This window comes from Sciurus carolinensis, chromosome 4 (genome assembly GCF_902686445.1).
Source record: "Sciurus carolinensis chromosome 4, mSciCar1.2, whole genome shotgun sequence".
In the NCBI taxonomy this organism is placed as follows: Eukaryota; Metazoa; Chordata; class Mammalia; order Rodentia; family Sciuridae; genus Sciurus; species Sciurus carolinensis.
In genome coordinates this window covers 102400275-102423240 of record NC_062216.1, presented here as the reverse complement: position 1 = coordinate 102423240, position 22966 = coordinate 102400275, and the positions used below count along the sequence as shown (strand labels likewise).

Sequence of the window (22966 nt, the reverse complement as noted above, 5' to 3'; positions counted from 1 at the left end):
TTGGGTCAGGGTAGATAAGCTGTCTTTCCAAACTGTGTCTTATCCATCTATCACTACAATCCAGGTCCCAGCCTCCTCTCCTTTCATCTGACCGCCCTGCTTCCCTTCTGTCCAGCTCCTCCAAGCAGCCACAGCAATACTGCAGGGAGTCAGAACATGGCCCTGATCTGCTCTAGCCACCTTCCATCTCCTACCAAAAGCCAAATGCCCCAGAGTGGAGGCCTTCTCACAGATGCACCTGTTCCCACTCTGGCCCTGTCTGTGCTGCTGGAGTACCCTACCTCTTTGCTGTTTTCTGAGCTCACCACCATTTCCTGCTTCAGGCTTTCATACTTGCCCTTCCCTCTTTCGAGAAAGCTCCTTCCACATGGCTCTATCTCTTACTTTCCTCATGTCTCTCCCGAGAGAGAAGACTTTTCCCACCACTCTGTGTAAGACAGCAACTCCTGTCCTGCCACCATGGATTTCCCTTTTCTCTTGCCCATACTGACTTTCATTAGCAATTGTCACTATCTAAAATAGTAGGTCTTTATTTGCTCATTGTCCATGTCCTTCCTCTAAAAGTTTAGCTACATTAGGGCAGGAGCTGCATCAAACTATTCTTTGATAGGTTCTTGGTACCTTTTAAGTGATCATTCAATAATTATGATACAAAGGATTGAAAGCAGATGAAAAGGAGTCTTTTTTCTATTTTCTCAATTGTCAGGTTGATGTGTGTTCATATTTAGGTGAAGGAGGAAGACAAATCTCTGCTTGATCACCACAATTCAGTTTCTTATAATGTTCTAAATTGGCACAAAACTGGTCTTCCCTGAAGATGCTCATCCGTTCTACCCCTAGAGTTACAAGGTTATGGTAAAGCTCCCAGAAGAGCTAGGGTCACTTCAGCTGGTCACAGAAACACTCCATCGGTTTGCTTCTTTGTGCAATAGTGACGTGCCAAACATAGACACAGGACCAGCATTTTGTGATCACCCCACTTAAGGTAGTGTCCTTAATAGACTCTGGTGATGGTAGTGGACTGATGAGCTTTTATACTCTGTCGCAGTCATATGGGATAGCATGTGCCACTCCACAGGTGTATCGTGTAACTATAACAAACTGAAGAGTACTGGGTAGATTCATCATTCTCTTACATTTGGTGAACTGTCCCTGGGGCATCCTCCTTGTCTCTACCCACTCCTTTAACCTGCCTGGTGTTCTCATAATGATCCTTTCCCATGATTGAAGACTGTCATAGCAAATCCTTCCTTATTTAAATTTCACAGGAACATTCATTATTTCAATAACTCAGAAAGGTGCCTTTGGCAACAAAAAATCACAGCTGACAGCAAATTAATGACTATGATGCTGTGATTAGTTGAATTACAGGCTACAGCGAGCTTGTCTGAGTACTCATCACCAGCATCATCCTGATGGGAGAATCTACTAAGGATTGATAGTGGTCAAAAAAAGAGGATGTGGTTAAGTTACAATAAGCTTTATAGAGTTGAAGGAAATCTGTCTGCATTGTATTTCTAAGACATACTGATTAATTAAATGCATTTTTCCTGTTAACCTGCTTATCTTAAATAAGTCTTTCTCCTATGCCCTCTCCCAGAACAGGAACATATTTTAAAGGAACTTCAAGGCTCAAACTAAATGAAAAATTGAGGCAATCTTGATAATTGCAGTCCCTAAACCCTAAGTTTTCATTAATTGAAGGAAAAAGAGTCTACCTTTGAATTATTTGGATAAGTGACTTAATTTCATAATTTATTTTGCATGAATGCAGAAAAAAATTAATGGAGATTTCAGTGCATGCTAGTACTTGAGTAGATTTATAAAATAAAACTTTTCAACCTAATGATAAAGAGGAAAAATAATTAACATCACCACCAACCACAAAACCATGTACTCAAATGTTAGGTGTCACAGTGCATCCTTCCAAATTCTGGCTATAAAGAAATGATGATTTCTATAACTGCTAGCAATGGTTTTTGCAGGAGGAAGATTTCAAATAAACGTTTATTTGCTTTAGGTGAGCTTCAATGAATTGGCCTTATTTGATTTCAGATTCTCCTAAGAGAGGAGATTTCAGGATTTCCTGGTTGTAAAATGGAAAAGAACACTTTGCTGAACTTGTATGACATCATCTGAAGCATCCAAAGGGCGGATAATCTTGGGTTCTCTGCCTATTTACCAAAGCTTCTTTACCTCCTCAATCTATTTTATTTCCAAATGTCAGAGTAGTCTGAAACCTTTCAAAGATTTATAGACTGCAGAAGCAGAGGAAATATTAGGATAAATCTTCTAACTTTTGTGAACGCTTTTAAAATACTTAGCAGATGGACCTTTTTTAGTATTACATGTTGCATTATAGGCACTCTACCACTATAACATGAGAAGGGCAAACAATTTAACAACAAAGGCCAACAGGCCATTTCTATTTCTAAAATGTCCATGAAACTGCTGTTTAGAGTACATAATAAGTCACAGATAAAGATAATATGAAATGGTGAAAGACGATAAAACTAATATAATAACGTTTACTTTATCAATTAAAACCAGAATACTGGAGAACGAATAAAAATAGTAAGCACAATTTTGGCTTTAAATATAATTATCTTTCCAAACTCTACTTAGAAATCTGCTTATATTACAGAAAGAAGAAAAAATGTAGCTGCTATAAAATTGCACATAAAAGGCAACAAAATACAGACAAGTTATTTCTAAGCTTATACTATAAAAATATCTTCCAGTATACTTAAAATGGAAACAAATTACTAAAAAAAATTATTTAAAAGATCTTACCCTAGATATATAATACAAGATATTTTTTACAGTAATACATTAGTTTCTTTGTTATGCGAAACCCTTCAACCGTAACTTCATGAAGAAATGTGAAGTGGTCTGAAAATGATCTCACCTCATATTCAAAGTCCTCTGTTCTGTCTGCATCAGCAGGCAAGCTGGAAAGATACTCGTTGTCCTCATAAAATTCATGGTCCATTGGATGAAGAGAATGGCAGCTATGGGGAATGCAACAATATGGTAGGAATGGATCAAAAGGGTTGTTTTAAAGATTAAAACCAATTTTAGATTTCACTTTAGTTTTCTCTGCTTTGGAATAAGAACTATAGCGATCTCAGTGAGCCAACCTTTAAACAGACTACAGCTCAGAAAACACAATTGCTTTTCTCTCTCTTCTCCAAGAAGTCCATCAATTTGCTATTTCCAAGAGAATACTAACAGGAAGCGGGCAGGTTGGAGTTGAATTCTGTGAAGGAACTGATGGAAAATCTTCCAGGATGCATGGTGCTTCGGTGTTACTCTGGCCTGCCTCCATTCCACCCAGTGCGACCTGTTCTACACATGGGTGTGTGGCATTTGAGACTGCTATCTATTCAAAGAGGTATTTTTGGAGCAAAGCGCTACCAGTTTCAAAATCTACAGTCCCAAACTGTTTGTTGAAAGCCATTTTCAAAAGCTCATATTTTTCAGTCTATAGAATATACTCACATTGCCCTCCATTCCTTAAGACATCCCTCCTCCTTTGCCCTGATAATCCACATTTTTCTGTCTTTGATAAAGGGAACATGCACAAATAGTTAAGAGTACTCAGTGACTTTAATTCGCTGGAAGCTCCTATAAGCCACAGGTTTCATAATCCTTTTGTTATATTTCTCAACGACAAAGAGAAAGTAAAGGGAGTGGGGGAACCTGGGCATGACTTTTGTGTATCCTTCAAGTTTGGGATATAGTTAAAATAATTTATAGATGTGATCTTTGAGTTACTATATGTTCTGATATAGATACTATATCTTTTACCAAATGAAGGCTAAGCATAGTTTAACCGGAAAGGATAAAGGCCATCTCTGTTTCCAAAAGTCATTCAAAATTTCTTGTCAAATTGAAATGTTAGCTGCAGGTATGACCTCTCAACCTTGCCATTGTGGACATTTTTTAAAAACTTGAGTTAGTAGTATAAATTAGTTCCCTTTTTGCTGGTTGAAAGGTGAAAGAAATGCATCCTGATGACCTCTGAAGGTCAGTGTAAATATTCTATCAGCACCTTCTCACTACTTCTGTGGCTGTTGGTTCCAGATAGGGTTAAGCAAAAATAGCAAAAGTATCACATGCAACACTCAGCACCAAGTTTGCTGGTCTGCCAGGTAAAACCTCCTTGCTTGGGTCTTGGACTGACTCAGAAGTCCCTTAAGGCTGGGAGAACATCAGAACTCACTGTCTGGGGCATTTGATGTGTTTTCCTGGTCTTTCACTTAGTAAGAATGGAGCTCTATCACGAGGAACACCTTATTCATTTAGTTAGCATTTATTGTCTACCAGATGCCAGGCACTAAGTACTGGAAATATGTTGGTGCACAAGATCCAATTTTCTTCCAATTAATTGTGTAAAGCAACACAGTAGCAATTTCAGAACAATGATTAAAAGTAAAATATGAGACTGTGCAAGCACGTAATGGTGATGAACCTACTGCATTCCCAGGAAGTTTGCTGGAAGAGATTGCCTCTAAGTTAAGAACTACAAGATTTAGGAAAAGCAGCACAGTGCACAGGTCAAGGGAATGGGCACAGTGGTCAGACCTCTTGGACTTAGAATCCTAGCTCTATCTCTTCCTTGCTATGTGATCTTGGCCAGGTTACCTAATATTCGTTTCCTCATCTGTGACATGGGGATGATAGTAATATAATGTTCTTCCTTATAAGGTTGTTGTAAGGAACAAATGAGGCAATAAATGTAAAATACTTGCAATATAACCTAAAATGTGTTAAGTTGGCTAATAAAAATTAAATATTACTATTCATTTAAGAAAGTATTTATTGCATGGCTACTTTGTGTCAGGCTGCACTAATGAATATTATATGTTTGTTTGCTTGCTTGTCGTTCATCTCCTTCTCTTGAATATAAATTCCAGGAAGTAGGTGCTTTATTCTTTTTCTTTTTTTCACAGCAGGAGGTGCTGCCTGTTTGTCACAGGCCATAGCTCACTTCCCCAATGCCTTTTTTTATGATTATTATTTTTTTATTTGTTCTAACTAGTTGTACATGGCAGAAGGGGGTTTATTCTTGTTCATAGTTTTATACCTAGTACCTAGTTCCCTTGCCTGACACAAAGGACTACATAAACACGTAGTTCCATAGATCAATAGATGGAGTGGCATGTAAACAGAGCCCCGGCCCTCCTGGAAGTTGAAGTCTCAAGGAGTGGTTTCCAAAACCTGGTTGCACATTAGAATTGCCTAGGCAGATTTTTGAAAATTTTTGTTGTCTGGGCCTCACTCTAAAAATTCTCATATAATGAGCCTGTGGTGGGATAAGGCATTGATAAGGGCCTCTCAAAGTTCCCAGGTGATTCAAATGCACACCTGTGACCCACTGAAACAAGCTTATAGACGACACTAAAGGGCAAGATCAGTGATGTTTACAAAGTAAAGAATGGATTAGAGAAGGCAATAAAAATGAAGTCTAAAGAGATGACTGCTCTTATAAATCAAATGCTTGGTAATCTTTGAATGTTTATTTAGAAGCTCACAGAACAAAATGTATAGGTCAAAATATGCTTCCAAAGCTATACATGTAAGAGTATTTGAATTAAAATTTAACTGCCTTTGAACAAGGTAAAAATAGAAAGGATATATTCCTTTAAACACTCCTTATTTCCTAGAACTGTACTTACCGTCTGACAGTCAGGACCCTTTGTTTACATCTCAATATATTGGGTAATTGGTTTCTTTGGAGAATTGCAATTTCATTAAATTAATTTTCTAGATTCTCTTTTAAAGAGAAAAGCAAGGGAGAGAGAGAGGCGACCCACAGAGGAGAGTAGAGTGCCAACATGTCACTTCCACCTGAGTCTTAATAAGATTTTTGGCAGCTTTGGAGAGAAAAGCTATTTCCCTGACCAGTGCTCATGAGTACAGTGAGGCTTCTGAGGGCTGGAAGTATATAGATGAGCTAATCGGAGCCAGAATTTTTCATTGTACCTCAGAAAGCATGATTGCCAAGGAGAAGCAACTGTGTGGGTCAGGGAGGGTAGCTAGCAGGGACAGCTAAGGACTAGCCGGAGGCAGGCACAGTGGAGAGATTTTCCAAACAGAGCTGGGAGCCTGCCTCCACAGTTGACAGCTTGCTGGGATAACTGATTCTTTCCAACACCTGCTTTAAATGTCGAACAACAACAAATAGGGCGTGGAGAGAAATGACAGAGAAATACCTGTCTGACAGCAGAAACGGACAGATGTCTGGCACTGGCGGGGTAGGTGGCCGCAGCTTGGCCAGGGCCATGATGTGTTCAAAGGTGATGTCAGTCTGGGTGCTGGCATTCATGAGCTGCACTTCGGGGACCGTTCCATAGGTGGGTCTACTGAGAGGAGTTCGCCTTAACACCTGCACCACGATGGGCTCCTTGGCATTTCGAAAAGCTTCCACTGCCTCTTCATGGGTGGCCTTTGAGAGATCTTTCCCATTGACCTACGAGGACATAGGACATTGCTCATCTTGGAGGAAAGAGTGGGGACCATCATGACATGACAGATTAGTAAACAGTGGAGAGGGGAGATTTCAGCCAGCTCTGATAGGAATTTTGTAAAGGAATATTTAATCAGACATTGACATTTATTAGACTCTTTTCCATGAGGAAGTGAAGATTAGAAAACCAATTATTTTTGTATCTTTATGAAGTATCTGGAGTTGATTAATAAAATACCATCATGATTATTAGTAAAGATTTACAAATTAAAATAACACATCAGTATCAGAAGATGTTCACAAAAACCTCAAGGTAGGTAGAAATTAAGTATATACTTTTTAAAAAATAATTAACACATCTCCTGGTGATATTTTCAGCATTTAATCAAAGTTTTACTTGTCAGAAATCTGTTTTTTGAGAATATTATCAAATTACCTTCATATTTATCTTTTTAGCCAAGACTATGTTGCTGCTCACATGCATTTTATCCTAAATCCTCACAATTCTGTGTGACCCATGGGTCAGCATCATCGGATTCACTAAAGAGATTTTACACATACAGAATCCCTGGACCTACCCCAGACCCACTGAGTCAGAACTAGCATTTTAACAAGATCACATCTGATTTCTTGCACATGAAAGAAACGTGGCACTGAACAGCTCTGAAACAGTTCACTCAGGAGTCCCTTTGGATCCTGACCTATCTCAATTTATACCCAATTATGATCATCCAAAGTAGCCCTGGACATAAGAGAGAAAGAGGTGAAGTTTGCATCTGTTCTTGGTCAATACTCCACAACAGGGGCACAACCACTGGCATTTAGGACCAAAAAATTCTTCCTTTTGTGTGACTCTCCCACAGCTGCCTACTGAGGATCAGGGATATTCCCCAGCCTTTGTAGCACCCAAACCATGTGCACACTTTCTCTAACCCTTTCTCAGGGGCAACACAAACTGCTTTCAAGTACTGTCCATTTATTTTCTTTCCTAAAATAGGTCCTGATAACACAGCCTAGTGGAAGTTGTGTTTTAATAAAGGACTCTAGAATCCTATATAGCTTCATGACTCCTGTCCTAAATGAATTAATAATGTTGGCTTTGCAAATACAAAGAAAGATTTGGTGACCCAGTCCTGTGCCCAGTACTCTGGGAATTATAACATTTCTAGATAGATAACTAAGGTATCCTCCTGATGGTGAAACACTGACATCTGTTACCCACTAGCGAACCCTTAGAGATCCCAGGGTACCTAGACAGAAGAAAGGGAAATCAGTGTGCGGTTGTAGAACTATTGCTGATATTCAGATGAGCACATTCTCTCTTCCTGAGTACACAAAGACTACGTGTGCATTCAGAGCAAGTATGGGGCGTTTGGGGGTAAATGACACAATGCCAGGTGGAAATGGGCATGTTATATAGAGGCAGGCTTAATGACCTGTAGGATCTAATTTACTCAATGGACCCTGAAAGAGTTAATGTGCCTTCAAAAAATGAGCAATTAAGTTTCTATGGCACAAAATCAGTCCCAGTTCAGTGCCTGGATCACTGGTAAGAACCCTCAGGTAGATAACCGAGTGGGTGCCCGACAGTGTGCATGCATTCACTAGTCTATGCACTCCATTTCCAATTCTTTCCTCCATGGACTAAGCTTGAAAAATTGTCAGTTTACATTGACACCACCTTGTGATGTTTGACTGAGGCACATGGGATACGGTGACAGAGGATATCTACATGGTCGTTCTTCCTTGGAGGCATGCCAGGTGCTGTGGGACAGGGCAACCACTGTCTCCGCTGAGGATGTGGATTCAGCAATTCAGAAAAGAAAGCCCAGAATGAAAAAGCATAACCTCATATCTAGCCTCTTGGGTTGAATGGTATCAACGCTCTGTTTCTCATCATGGCTAATATTTTCCAATTCCAGATTACTGAAGATGACAAGGTAGTAGTTAAGACTGCTGAGACTATGCAGTAAGACAGACTTGTCCTTTTGTCCCAGCCTTCAGCTTCATGATGTCCCTTCAGTTTAATGAAGATCCACTCTTGCAGTGTTCCATACCCTTCCCTCTCTGAAAAGAACTTTCAGTCATAATCTACCAACTATTAAACATCTGTTGGATCTATGTCAGTATGTTACCTTTTCCTAAAACTTTGCATCAAGAATAACCCCTAACAATGGCAGAATGAACTAAGGGAATGTCTGCCCATTCTGAAGTAACTTTAAGCATTATCTGAGGGTAAAGGGAAAATTTGTGGCCAGGATTTCTTCCAATCACACCTTAGACCTTACTAGTAGATAAAGTGTTTCAATAACTAGTAGACAGACAATGCCATGAACCTATTTTTTCCCCTTAGGGGACTGAGAACCTTGCCTCTATGTCAATCTAGTCTTGGTGTTCGGTACACTTATTTACTTTAGTGCCCTTCAAAACAAGAACACTTTTTGTTAAAGTAAGTTTCCTACTGATAATGATTATTTATTTTGTGTTCCTATATGCCAAGTAAGATTATTTTTTGACCAATCCAGATTGAACAATAATTTCTGCAGAAACAAACAAACAAAAATTCAGGAAAAGTATTTTAGGCCGAAAAATCAATAGTTCTTATTATAATGTTTTGTATATACAGACAATTAGCATCATTCATAAGATCAATAGCTATTGAGTCTATAACCTGTGTCCATTCATTTCCGATGATGGCATTTATATGCAAATTTCATTCTTTGCGTTCATAGTCAAATATAATCTTAAAAAAGGACAGGAAATGTAATCTCAAATATCTTTCTTCTCAATTGGGGAATGCTCTTTTCTTCCAGTTACCATGCCATTGACCTCTATTTACATAAGCTATTTAATATCTCTCAAAGTAAAGAAGTCTATGACCTTTAAAGGCTCTGCTGCCCCACATGATCCCCTAGAAAATGTAAGCACTGTTAATACTAAACACTCTATTTTTTTTCACTTCACTTGAAGTTCATCAACATGGTGTTAGCCTACAAAAAGGTCACCATTTTATAAATTACGACTTTCACAACAAAAAAAAGAATAGATTAATTAGGATTTTCAGGCAGTTGCTTTGCTTAGTTGTCTTCAGTTACAACTAGGGAGAAAAACAACATTAAAAGATTACCTAATGTTATAGGAAAATTCTGTAATAAGTCAACGAAAAAATTAGTGGTAAAACTTCATTTCTTCAAGTGGTTAGTTTCTAAACCACTATTCCTATTCCAATAAGGAATTTGGATTTCATGGTGTCATATCCTTACCATTCCATGTCTTTACCACTGTGTTTATTCCATGCCTCTTTTTTTTCTCCTTCCCTCTTATTCCTTCTCTGTCTAAATATCAAATTTGATTTTGTGTGACTAAGACTGGAGATGAAGAAGCCTTCTATTAAAGGTAGTTAAGGGTGCATATCCAACTTTTATTGGTATACAGTAAAAAGTGGGAAAGTGGGAAGTTACTTCTTTTTTTCGTTTCGAGTTTTTGCTAGAGGAATATAGAGAAGTTGATTTTCAGGAAGAAGAAACAGATAAAGAGGGTTGGGAGCAAAATTAGTGGAATGAGATGACTTAAAAAAATGTGTTCAGACATTTGAAGTTTACATGCAGGAATTTCATGAAGGATGGCAGTGTAAGTATGCTACAAGGAAAGATGCTTTTTCCCAAAGAGGTTGTTAAACTGAATGAGAGAGAGGGTAGAGTGAATAATATAATTCCATCTATTGCTACATCTGGAATTTTGATAATTGTAGCACAAACTGATTTGGTTCTATTTCAACTGAGCAGCTAGAGTGTAACTGCAAAGATTGGTGTGATTGATATTTGATAAGAGGCTAGCAGTCCCGGGTGGTGGGGGAAGACTGGACTCTGGGAAGGTGATTAAGTAACCTGATTCAGGATAAATCAGAAAACAAACACATTATGCAAAAAACAGGGCATTGGAACTGGCAAAAGCAAAAATGAGAAAGGAGAGATGCTGATTATAGAAATTCTAGGATAATAGTGACATGTAGTTGTCCTCAGACAAACTAAATTTGGGTTGGATGCAAGTGGGGAGAGAGGTCTTAATCCTGTCCACCTTGAAGCAGTCACAGAATATACATTCAGATGAACCAGGAAGCACATGCAATGGGGCACTAAAAGAAAAAAATGATCACGGGAGACTATTATCTGAGAGGTCTTGCACTTTCTGAGCATCTTGGTTCTCAAAGTTATTATTTTCCATTATACTAATGGTACAATCTTAAGTGGATGGAGAAAAAAAAAAACAGTCACTTTTCAGCAATCAGTGCTAAATATGTGTGAATACATTTGTTGTGGCAGATGGGCTAATTAAGCCATAGCAACTTGTGAATGTTAAGTAAAGAATATAGCCTTTCATATGTAAACTGTATTATGGCAATGTTTGATGAAGCTTCTGTTTAATGAATAATCTACCCTTTTGGATATATAGCAAAACCTGGGCTACTCATCCTGACTTCCTCAGTGAATGATAGTCTGTGCTTGGATATGAGCTGTTCCTCTTTGATTATTCCTCCAAATCCAACCACATGAATTTTTTTTTCAAACAGCAGAAATACAACAGGCTTTCCCACTCCCCCTTTTGAAGTGCAAATAGGTACATGAATATCCAAGTCACCCAGTGAGTGGCTATTTCTAATCATATCTTTGGAAATGATGAGGATTTTCAAATTTCCCTTATGAAAACTGAGGACTTCCAAGTATCTAGGGCTTCCAATGGAGAATAAGTCTAAGAAAATTTCATAGAAGTATAGACACCAATTGGCATAGCCCAAATTCAAATTGAGAATAAGAATGAAGTGTTTGAGTATTATAATTCTGGGTGAACATGATGATACACCCAATTAGTTTACAAGAGCTCCCACCCTCAAAAGTAACTGTGGAATTAATTTTTTCTTAATTCCCAAAGTAAATATGATTCTCTGTTCTCTATTCAGATCAAATTCTCCTTTTAGAAATTAGAGAGGTCTTGCCAGAATATGGTTTAGTAACATTTCACAGAAAGAGGAAACAACACTTATATTCTTGCTAAAATGTTTGGTATGGAAGGAATTCAAAATAATCCAAACTCTGTATTTATTAAAACACTTGTCATACATAATCTTCAAGTTAATTTAAAAGAATTTAAACATAAAATTTTTCCTAAACTTTGTTATTCTTGATTCTATGTGGGCATCTGTTATACAAATTAAACACTGCATAATGTAAAAAAATCATTTATAGTAAAAGGAACTCATGCACAATTTTTGTACAACAGAAATTGTGCAAAATTGCATGAAGAAAACCTAGTGATAGATGGACTCAAATTAACTTTGGCCTTTAAAATATCTATCAGCAAACAAAACAATCAATGATATGTAGGTGTATGGTCATTATGTCGTTTGATAGCATAAATACATTAGAAATTTTAAATTGCACCAATCCCAGAGGCCATTTAGTCCACTGTACTACTTTTGACAGTGTGATGATTAGATTTTTGCAAGAGAATATGGTAGTTATTGGATTTGATATAGGAGTAGACTTATTCAGAAATGGTTCAGGGCTCCTTATGGGTACTAGGAATGTGTAGCTTCATCTCTCTGTGTATGAGGGTGTTGCAGCTTCCTTGAGCTCCAAAGTCCCCAGGTGTCAAGCAGTCTTTTCCAGACAAGTGGAAATAACTGACCTCTAGCCCAGACTGCCTGAACCTCCTGCAGTCCCTTCTCTGGATGACAATGTTCCCCCTGAGAAGAGACAGCAAAGTGGGGTGGGATCCCTCTGTTAGAAGACAGTCTTACTGCATGTCCAACAGCTTCTGAGCTCCTGCTTGACTCTGTGTGTGACTGACTCCTAATTTGTGTTTCTATACCTCTAGGTTAGGTATGTCACCTGACATTTAACTTTCAACAGTTTGGGATTTTCACTTATCAGGTACCTTATATGATATTATAAACATTTCCCACCTAAGAAAATAGTATACATGAGAAATGATAATATATGTAATATAGAACCAAAGACTCCCAGCAACCCAGAGGGATATTTAGAAAGTCAAGTATGACATTTAGCCAATGGGTTGTGGCACTGGGGTCATAACAGTGGTCTAGTGTACTGCTTCCTGATCCCCCTGCATGGCACACTTTGATGGTTAGAGTTTCTCAAATGCAAACAAAATTCACCTTTAACTTTTCATGTTAAGATGTTATGGATTCATTATTTGTGAACTTTTCAAAACTGTTCTAGAGTCAATTTATAATTTTGTCTATAGAAAGCCTCAGGATGTCTCTTTTACAACTACTTACTATTATTATTTGTCTCATTTTTTATCCCTTCTTCTACATTTTCTGTTGCTTTCCTTTTCCATCTGCCACATTTCTAAACTTTCCTCTTTGGGATTTAACACATTTGAAAAGCACTTATTTATATAAATTATTCCTGTAGTTAAGAAACAGGTTGTGATATATTCTGATTCTAAATGAGAGAATAAACTAGAATTATTCAACATAGTTTATCTCTTTATAAATAAATTGAGGTTCCTCTGCCTTAAGAAAATAAAAGAGAAGTTTCCCTCTTTGGCACAGGAGCTGGTTGTTCTTTGTATCCACAGCCCACTCTTCTCTCTCCATCTCTGGGTTTTGGGATACAAACCACTGCATACTGTCTAACCATGTATCTGGTTTGGTTCAGTCACTGAGGAGAGCACATTAGAGCTCTTCATTCAGCTCCCTCCCCAGCTGCTTTGCAAAATGCCTGTGCTTACTAGGTTCTGTTCACATCTCTGGTCACCATCCCACTCTAGGTCTACAAGTAATAAAGACGTATCTCTGAGCACCTCTCCATTCTCCATTGGCCTCCTCCCTGTCTATTGCCTAGCATGGTGACCATACTGAATAATAATGTATTACATCTTTCAAAATTGCTATTAAAATAGTAGTAAATGATCTCATGACAGAAATAAGTGAGTCATCTGATATATTAACATTTCTAAATCATTTCACAATGTAAACATATCTTAAAACATTAAATCGTATCCCATAAATATATATATATAAATACTTTCAATTAAAAATAAAATTAAGCAAATAAAGGGTCCTCCTATTGCTATTCCCTAAGCTCTTTCTCTTACTCTGTCCCTAACTATATAAATTGTATTATCATCAAACTTTCTTCAATTAAACCATTTTTGCCTTCTGTTTCCTTCTAGAATCTTGACTAATAGCCCAACATGAAATTCCCCCAATTTAAACAAAAACAGCAAAAAGATAGTTAAATCTGAAATTTGCCATCTTTACACATTGACTCCACTATCAAAATTAATTGTATCTCAATACAATTATTAGCTTCTTAAATTTAGCAAGTTGTACTTTTTTTTTTTCTTTTTTGTTTCTTGGTATTGGGGATTGAACCCAGGGGTACTCAACCACTGAGCCACATCTACAGCCCCTTTTTTTTTTATATTTCACTTGAGACAGGTATCACTAAGTTGCTTAGAGCCTCCCTAGGTTGCTGAGGTTGGCTTTGAGTTTATGATCTTCCTACCTCAGCCTCCTGAGCTGCTGGGATTACAAGCATGTGTCATCACACCTAGCACTAGAAAATCACACACATTTCAAGGGAAAACTGAAATACAACTTTTATTGAAATCATATAGAAATTTTTAAATATTTGTACAGTTGGTAGAATAATCTGGTAGAATATACCTCAATTCAGGTTTGTTGAGTGTTTCCCCTTGATTAAGTTGAGGTTCTACATTTTTGGCAGGAATACCCCAGAAGTGGAGTTGTGTCCCTGTTTATTCTATTAGGAAGCAAGTAATTTCTATTTGTCTAGTACTGGTTATGTTAACCTCTATTACTTGGAGAGAGGGGGGGGGATGGAGAGAGAGAGAGACAGAAAGAGAGAGAAAGAGAGAGAGAGAGAATGAGAGTGAAGAGGAGAGGGAGGAAGGTTCTAAAGCAAATGCAAGCGTTAACTAATGTTAAAAGTTGGAGGAATCTAAGTGAATGGTATTTGCAAATTCTTTGTATGCTTCTTAAAGGTTTATAAGCCTGAAATCATATCAAAATGAAACATTCCAAAAATATTGTTTTATTTTCATTAGTTAAAAATGGATTCATGCTGTAATCATTTAGAGTTCACAAATAATTATAAGGAATTGATGGAGGAAGAGCTTCCGACAGAGTTTGTTTCTATTTCTGCATATATTTAGAGAAGCAAATTCCTACTGTGCTTGGATGTCTATTTTCCTTGAGTGTGCCTGTGCATGCACACACACATCTGTACAAGGGAAAAACACAGATTGGTATCACCAAAAAAATCATTGTCATAACAATTCATCTGCTGAATATCACCTGAAATACTGTTCTTCTTCAAGCTGAGCTATTTAAGAAGATAGATGACTGCCTTCTGGCTAATTGTGGGAGTTCTTTCATTATTATAAAATGACATTTTGTATCTCAAGTGACTCTATAAGCATTGAATAATGACTTAAAATCTTTAGAGAAGAGTCCACAGATGAAATGGTAGGATAACAACTACTTACTGACCTTTCACTTCCTAAGATAATACTAAGCTCATGCAGGCGATTATTAATAAACCTTTCTGTTGAGTTTTGACATATCAGATCCCAGTACGTTAAAGTTAATGAGAAATTCTGATGGAGACATAAATTTTTGTGCAACAGGCCCAAGGATGTAAAGACATAAGGCATATATATAGCAAATGCTTTTAAAATGAATTCAAATAATTTCATTGGGAAAAACTTTCATTGTCATGAAACAATTCAGATATTTTACAAAAGAAATCAGTAACTAATGATTTAGAGCTATTCATCTTTCACATCTATTGAACATGGGTAAATATGCTCTTGGCTCTTGTACAATATCTCTTGGTCCCATCTTTGTGGTGAGAGCATAAAGGGTTATTTCAGCATGTGCCTATTGTGGTTTGGATATGAAATGTCTCTACATAAGCTCTTAGATTGAAAGTATGGTCCCTGGGACAGCAAGGTGTAGAGGTAGGACTTGTAGGCAATGACTGAATCATAAGGGTTCTGTCCTCACCCACTGAAAGCTGGTTGGACTACTGGGAGGTGGGACCTAGTTGGAGGAAACAGGTTACTAGGGCATATTCTAGAATGGTTTGTCTTGTCTCAGGCCCCTTTCTCTCTCTCTCCCACCCGCCCCCAGTCCTGCTCTGCTTTCTAGGTGCCATGGGCTGAGCAGCTTTCTTTTCCTGTGCCCTTCTGCCACCATGTTTTTGCAATGGAGTTGTCCAGTCATGGACACTTTTCCTCCCTTAAGTTGTTCTTGTCAAGTCTTTTGGTCAGTTATTAAAAAAGTTGACAACGCAGTGCCAAAGAAGTGCTAAAAATAACTATTTGTTAAGTGAAAAACAATTTACCACATAATTACATACACATAATTACTAATAGAGGATTCAGAGAGGATTAAGAGAGGACTAAGCATGTGTTATAACAAAATCACCAAAGATTCAGTTTCCCATCTATGAGAGCAATTAATGACTGACATGCCTCTATAAAACAGCATGGGATGAGAAGAAACTGCTTTGTTTAGTGCTGCAGTTTCAGATCTTAAAAAAGTGAGTTTAGTACTTACTTGACTTTCAATAAATAGGTGTTACATAAATTTTCTTTTACTTCTCCATAAAGACCAATGTTAAAACAAATAATTGTATCTGCCATTAAAATTATTTATTTACTTGCAAACTGCATTGCATTCTCTTTCCAGCTCCATTTTACAGTCCAATTGTCCATACTATTCTTTTAATTTAAATATATTATGCAAATGACCTATGAGGGGCAAGAAAGAGCTGTTAAGCCCCCTTATTGCTTACAGTAGAAAAGAGCACAACTGTGGATTTATTCAGGACTGGGGTCTAAACATGTTCTTAATATTAGTGGTCTGACTTTAAGTCACTTAAACCCCCTGAGCCTCAGTTTCTTCATCTGGAAAAGGCAGTAATAATAACCACTGTAATGGTTAATTTGAATTGTCAACTTGATTGAATTAAGAGATACTGATGATTAAGAGGCTTTTGGGTGTGTCAATGAGGGCATGTCTAGGAATGCTTGGAACATGGGATCCTGAACTGAAGTGGAGACCCTCCCAGCACTGTCCAATAGGATGGCTTGGATGGAATAAAAGCTGGAAGAACAAGGAAGCAGATGCAGATGCAAGCTCGATATTTCTTGAACAGGTTCTTGATTGGGCTTCAATCGCCTGTGGGTATCAGGTTCTTGCTTCTTCACTCTTCCAAAGTGGACTCTGCCAGTGATTCTCCAGGTAGTTTCCAAAAACCCTGGTCTTGGACTAGGGTAGCACTGTTGTTCCTTCTTGTTCTTGGGCTTCTACTTCTTGGACTGTACAGCTAGTGGTTCTTCCAGGTCTCTTGCAGATGGCCATTGTGGACTAACCAGTTTCTGGTTGTATAAACCAATCTAATAAATCCCCTATTTATAATCATACTTCCTGTTGATTCTGTTCCTCTAGAGAACCCTGACTGATATACCCACTCACAGAATTGTGGATAAGATCAAGTAAATGGTTCAGCTAAGGCAGCTGAGCAGATTATGTTGATACACAGAACTTCTTTCTCTGCTTCCCTTCCTAACTCTTGAGCAACAGAGACTAGGTTACTCTCTGGGACACAAGGTACAGTTCAGGCAGTGACAGCAATGATACCACTTAGCATTGAGTAAGCACTCACAAAACACCAGCTGCTGAGCCAAGTCATTGGCCATTATTTTCTCCATCATATCCCAAAACAGGTGTGTAAGGTATGGATTTCAGTGCCATTTGAAAGTTGTAATGGATGGGTACAACAGGTTGAACAGGAAAGGCATCTGCTTTCACAATTTGCTAAGGAAAAACAAAGTACACCAATAAATATTGGTGTTAATACTCTGAGAGTTCAAAGGGCTAACTATACCTGGGAGTTCTCCAGTAGGATGCCAGGATTTAAAATTAGAAGTAAGTCTTAGAAAATGAGGAGATTCATACATAGCAAAGATGGGAGAAAGGAAGAAATCCCAGGGTAAAGGCATGAAAGAGCATGTTTTCTCAGTACCAGTGAGAGATCTGGTGGAATTGAGTGTGGAAGGGTTTGGGTGAGAACACTGGGCAAAGAGGCTGAAGACTCTGATGCCGATCCTAATTTCCTCCTTGGACATTTTAAGGGATTTTTTCTAAACACCTTTCATTTGAAAAGTATCATGATCTCATTCAGGTCTTGGGAACATGACTCTGAAGGCTGTGGTGAGAAGTAACTGAAGGGATCAGGGAAGTAATTTCAGGAAGGTAACGAGAAGAAATGGTGTGTGCCTGAGTCAAGGCGACAGTGTGGAGAATGGGAAGACTGCAAAGAGTACTTTGATGCTCTCACTCATGTATATTCCAATGGGAGCCATCAGATGGGCAATTTTTCTACAATAATCCAGCCTCAATTTCTAAATTAAATCCATACTGTGCAGAAAAGTAGACTGTAAAATTTGAATTTTAAGTATAAAATCAAAGACATTCTAAGTAGATGTCTATCCTTTATATAGACTCACATTTTTCAGTGATTATTTTAGCAATCAAAAACTATTTCTTCCAGTATTCTGAAACTGCTCTTCTGGTTATTGTCTGCTTAGCCAATTAGTAACTGTTCCACTATAACCTCTCTCTCTCTCTGTCTCTCTCTCTCTGTCTCTCTCTCTCTCTCTCTCTCTCTCTCAGACACACACACACACACACACACACACACACACACACACAAGCACAATTTTATGATTTCTAGGGTTCACCAAATACATTATGCATTATGTGGGATATAAACTTAGAAAAATATTTTACAAAGGGAATCTACAGATATTTTAGGACATGGGGATTAACACAAGAAATAACTTGAATGAGTCTCTTCAAAACCAGCATCTCTAACTTAGATTCTGTAGGATGAAAGTCATCTCACACTAGTTTGAAAGGACAAGCCAAAATCTGAATAAATTGTCATCACCCTAGAAAAGAAGTAGGAGGTTTATATCATTTTCAACAATTTTGCCATTTGAATACATTCTAACACTTGTTGAACTTGATCAATGACATGAAACCACACTTAAAAGGCCAAGTCCCCAGGGAAATTCACCAAATCTCACATTCACAAGTAAAACCACATGAACTTGTGTCCATTAACCTTCCTAAAACCAAGTTCCTGACTTCCTTGAATTCATAGTTTTGGAAAGTAAATATTTTGTTTTATATCAATAAAAATTAGGTTTCTGTTTTCATTTGGATCTGGAATGTTTCCCAGAAGTTCCTTTTTTGATGACTTCCTTTCCAGCTAACGGTGCTACTGGGAGGTGGTGGAAACTTTAAGAGGTGGGGCCTAGTTGGAGGAAGTATGTCACTGGGAGTATGCATTTGAATGGTTTGTTTTATACTTAGCCCTTCCTTGAGTAGTGCATGTGCCCACCTGGCTTCCTGGCCACAGTGAGGTGAGTAGCTTTGCTGTTCCATACCCTTCCACCATGATGTTCTATCTCAACCCAGGACTGAAACAATGAAACCAGCTAACTGTTGTCTGAAACCTCTGAAATCTTGAGCCCAAATAGATCTTTCTCCTCTAACATTGTTTTCCTCAGGTATTTTGGCATAGCAATGGAAAGCTATAATGAACACAACAAGGCAAAAATGAAGTGATGAACTTAAAATAGCAACTGATGCTTTTCTACATACTTGGTCTTTGCCCTAGTAAGTTCAATGATTTTGTTTTCTAAGTGCATCTCAAAGTTGGCAATTATGATACTAATGATAAGAAAATTTGTTGAGTACTTACTATGTGCCACACATTCTGCTTACTCTGTACACTCTGATTAGAGGTTCAGATATTATCATTTTCATTCAATAGACTAAGAGACTTAAATCAACAGGTAAGCTCAGGATCACAAGATTACTATATGAAAAAAGAAAAAAATATTTTCTACAAATTAATATTAATTATTTTTAAACAAATCAATAGGCATTTCAGGTTAGAAGCTTTAAAAATCAGACAAGAGAATGGGTGGGGAATTTATTTTCCTATTTATTTTCAGTAAGTAGTATATATGATTATGTTTAGGTAGTAAATTAATTGCTGGCATTTATAAAGAATAGATAATTATCTTAACCTGTGACCCCAGGTTAAGAAAACTCCAGATGAAAGTGAAAATATGTTTCTGGTTAATGGACAGGTTAGACAAGATACCATCCAAGGATAGTTTCACTTCCAAAAATCTATTAAAAAGTATGGGAAAGAGAAATAACTCCCTCACCAAATCTCCACTCAAGGCCCAGCCTAGGCCATGTATGGCAGAATGAGGTTAGCTGATTTTGCCTCACAGACAAGATGGGATAAAGTGTACCAGGAGAAAAGACTACCTGGGTTCTCTCATGCTTTTATCCCAGTGAATATAATCAATGAGTGACTCAAAAAGGAAGAACATCTCTAGGAGTAGCTGGAACATATGAAGACTTGAACCCCTCTCAAGACTGTGGGTCTATCTGAGTTAATCCATGAACAATCCTGGGTCAGTATGCATGGCAGCACTCTGAACACTGTTTTCTGGGCTTTATGTCTGCTTCAGGAAGCAAATAAGGGCAACAGAAAGGGTGTAGCTCCCCAAATAGAGCCATCATGGTCTTAAACTTAAGTTACCACAAAAATGTTTCTGTACTATTCAGTTTCATTTGGAAGACTGTGGGAAGGGGGAGAATTTTGGTAAATTTACTTCCTTCGAGCAATTAACATCTGTATGCTTTTGAAATAATATTCAGCAGATTAAACAATCCTGCCAAGGCCCAGTAAAAGCTCTCCATTGTTCCATGTCTGCACAAATTACTTTGCATCTCTGATGATTTTATGTACATTTAATCACTAAAGATTAATTACATGGCATACGGAAACCAGTGAAACACTGAAGAGATAACTTCAGTTTAAGTGCACATGCAGCTAACTTGTGGCTTTTTAGAACAATTTTAATTAAAAGTACTAGAAGAATCATCGGGCTGAAAATATTAGGAGCTCTGGGATGGATGAGCTTAGCATAGCTAATTAATTGTATATTTAATCAAAGCAGCCTTTGGCTGTAATTAATAATCTATTTTCCTCTGGTAGTAAATATTGTAGTTCTGTGAAACAGAATTTATAATTTCCAGAATGCCATATGCACAGAAGAGTAGGACAGAAAATAATCATTTCCACACCAGCTTTCAAGCCACGGTTGATTTTGTTTATTTAGAGAGGATGTTGTCTATATCACTTTCATTCGTTTTAAATGTCATCTCACAGTGGCAGTTTATAACAACTATCCCAGAGTGACTTGGACATTTCAAAGGTTTAAGGAATAATCCAAGGGGGGGGGTGTCTTGTAGAATTCTAGATAATTTTTTTTTTTGCACCACAAAGATCTCATAATTTAGAGAACTTTAGATAGCTCCTAAATTAATAAGGTTGCTAGAATGTTTAGACTCAGAATTAAATAGTTCCTTCATTTTTTCTTGAATGGCAGAGACTCAGAGATTTCTACCACCTGCAATCTGGTAAAATGTTCAAACCACAGAGCACAGCAAACCAGGCTCCTCTTTACAAGATGATAACTTTTACATATAGTGGTAAATTTGTATTCACAAGTGTTCACACACACACACACACACACACACACCCCTCCTCCATGTTAAACATAGTAAATGTTTGCTTTTAAGACCGTTTCATTAATTTTTGTGAGAGAATCTCTATTGGGAGGTAGTCACATGCTTTTCATATGATTTCAGATTTCTTTTTTCTCTTTGCTTTCTTAGAAGCAGCATTTAAATTCTAAGAGTTTTGGAGAAAAAGGCGACAACATAATAAATGAATCTTAGATGATAGGTTTTATCTCACCTTGTATAGATGTTTTAATTAGGTGAAAATTATCAGTTTGCCTTTACTATTTTTAAGATTATTACAGTAGCATGTAGGCGTTACAGATTGTTCAACAAATAAATCCTTAAAAATGTCTTTTCTGATCATGGAGAACATATTTTTGTATGCATCTGATATGATAGCTTGATACACTAATCAACTCATAGCCTAAGTTCCATTTTTCTGGGGGTTATGTGGTCTTCATATGAATATGTATGAAAGAAGCAGATATGAATTAAATTATTAAAATTATATCAAGTGAAACTGTTTTTATTGTTCTATACTGGGCATTTTAAAGGTCTAGGACCAAAGAGCAGAATAAATTACAGAGGTGACAGACTGCAGGTTTCCCAAAGGCCACCACTAATATCATGTGATCAAAAATAACTCTAAATACTTGGTGATGTCTTCAGCACTTAATTTGTTTATAATCTGACATGCAATTTCCAATAATAACAAAATTGTTACAGACTGTTGCTTTAAAAATTGCACAAGAGAGTCTTCATTTTTTTGAATTGTGACTACTTGGAAACTCTTGATATAGGCCCTTCAAATGTCCCAGTAAAATCATTTGTAGGGCTGGGGAGATAGCTCAGTTGGTACAGTGCTTGCCTTGCAAGCACAAGGCCCTGGGTTCGATCCCCAGCACCACATTAAAAAAAAAAAAAATCATTTGTAAAGGCACAGGAAGAAATAATTTACTGGGACAGTCAAGGCAGGATTCATTATTTGGCCCAATTTTCACGGAATTTTTCTTGAATAGGACAGATAGTTTAGACAACTTTTTCTGAGGACTCCTATGATATTGGAGGAGTAACAAGGGTATGTGAGGGGTGTGTGATTTAGCTGTCACTCACTGATCCTCTGGACAGTGAAGTGGCAGGTGTGCTGCTGTGCTACTGTTGTATAGGGATACCTCAAATAGCCTGAGGGTTCCCATATTCACCCTCAACTATTCCATGCTACGTTGAGTATAGGAGGATGCTCTGCTCTGTACACTTAGAAGATTCTTCTACTAACTCAGGGTTTTGGACCTTCAAGAAGTTTCTGCTAATAACTCAGGCTTGAGACTGAGATACCTACTTCTGAGCCTCAGAACATGGAGAAGGTTAGAAGTGAGATCTCACCAATAGGAAGATGGTGGAAATTTCTTGAAGTACATGGGGAGATTTGCATAGCAGAAGTTCAAAGTAGGAGATGTTAGAGGTGTGCCAGTCATAAGTCAGGAGAGTGTAGGGACTCTGGTGAACTCCTGAGTGTTGGTCTTTGGGGCAGGTAACATACAACCTAACATTTTTTGTTGAATCCTTTATCTTGCTTTGATTGCTCTTTAGGCATATTTTAAGATATATCAATAACAGGTAAAGAGTAATCAATATGAATGACAGTAGGAATTCAACAAATTATAGAAATTATTCTTATACTTTGGCATCAACATAACATTCCAAAGGACTCTCTATCCAATGTTTGCCAGTGCAGGATAATTATGGTACACTTAGAAGTAGATAAAACATGATTGCAAGATATTTGGATGGTACAAATTTAAGGAATACAATTTTAT

At 37.5% G+C, this 22966-nt stretch overlaps 1 protein-coding gene across 1 annotated transcript in view; it reads right to left on the bottom strand.

Moving 5' to 3' along the window:
- The window catches only part of Pdzrn4 (PDZ domain containing ring finger 4), a 358359-nt gene that overhangs the window by 61819 nt on the left and 273574 nt on the right, over positions 1-22966 (bottom strand). The window contains exons 4-5 of the mRNA XM_047549877.1: positions 6219-6475; positions 2909-3011 (exon numbers count right to left, since the gene is read on the bottom strand). Coding sequence (XP_047405833.1) covers positions 2909-3011; positions 6219-6475 — 360 coding nt within the window. The remainder of the gene's footprint in view (positions 1-2908; positions 3012-6218; positions 6476-22966) is intronic.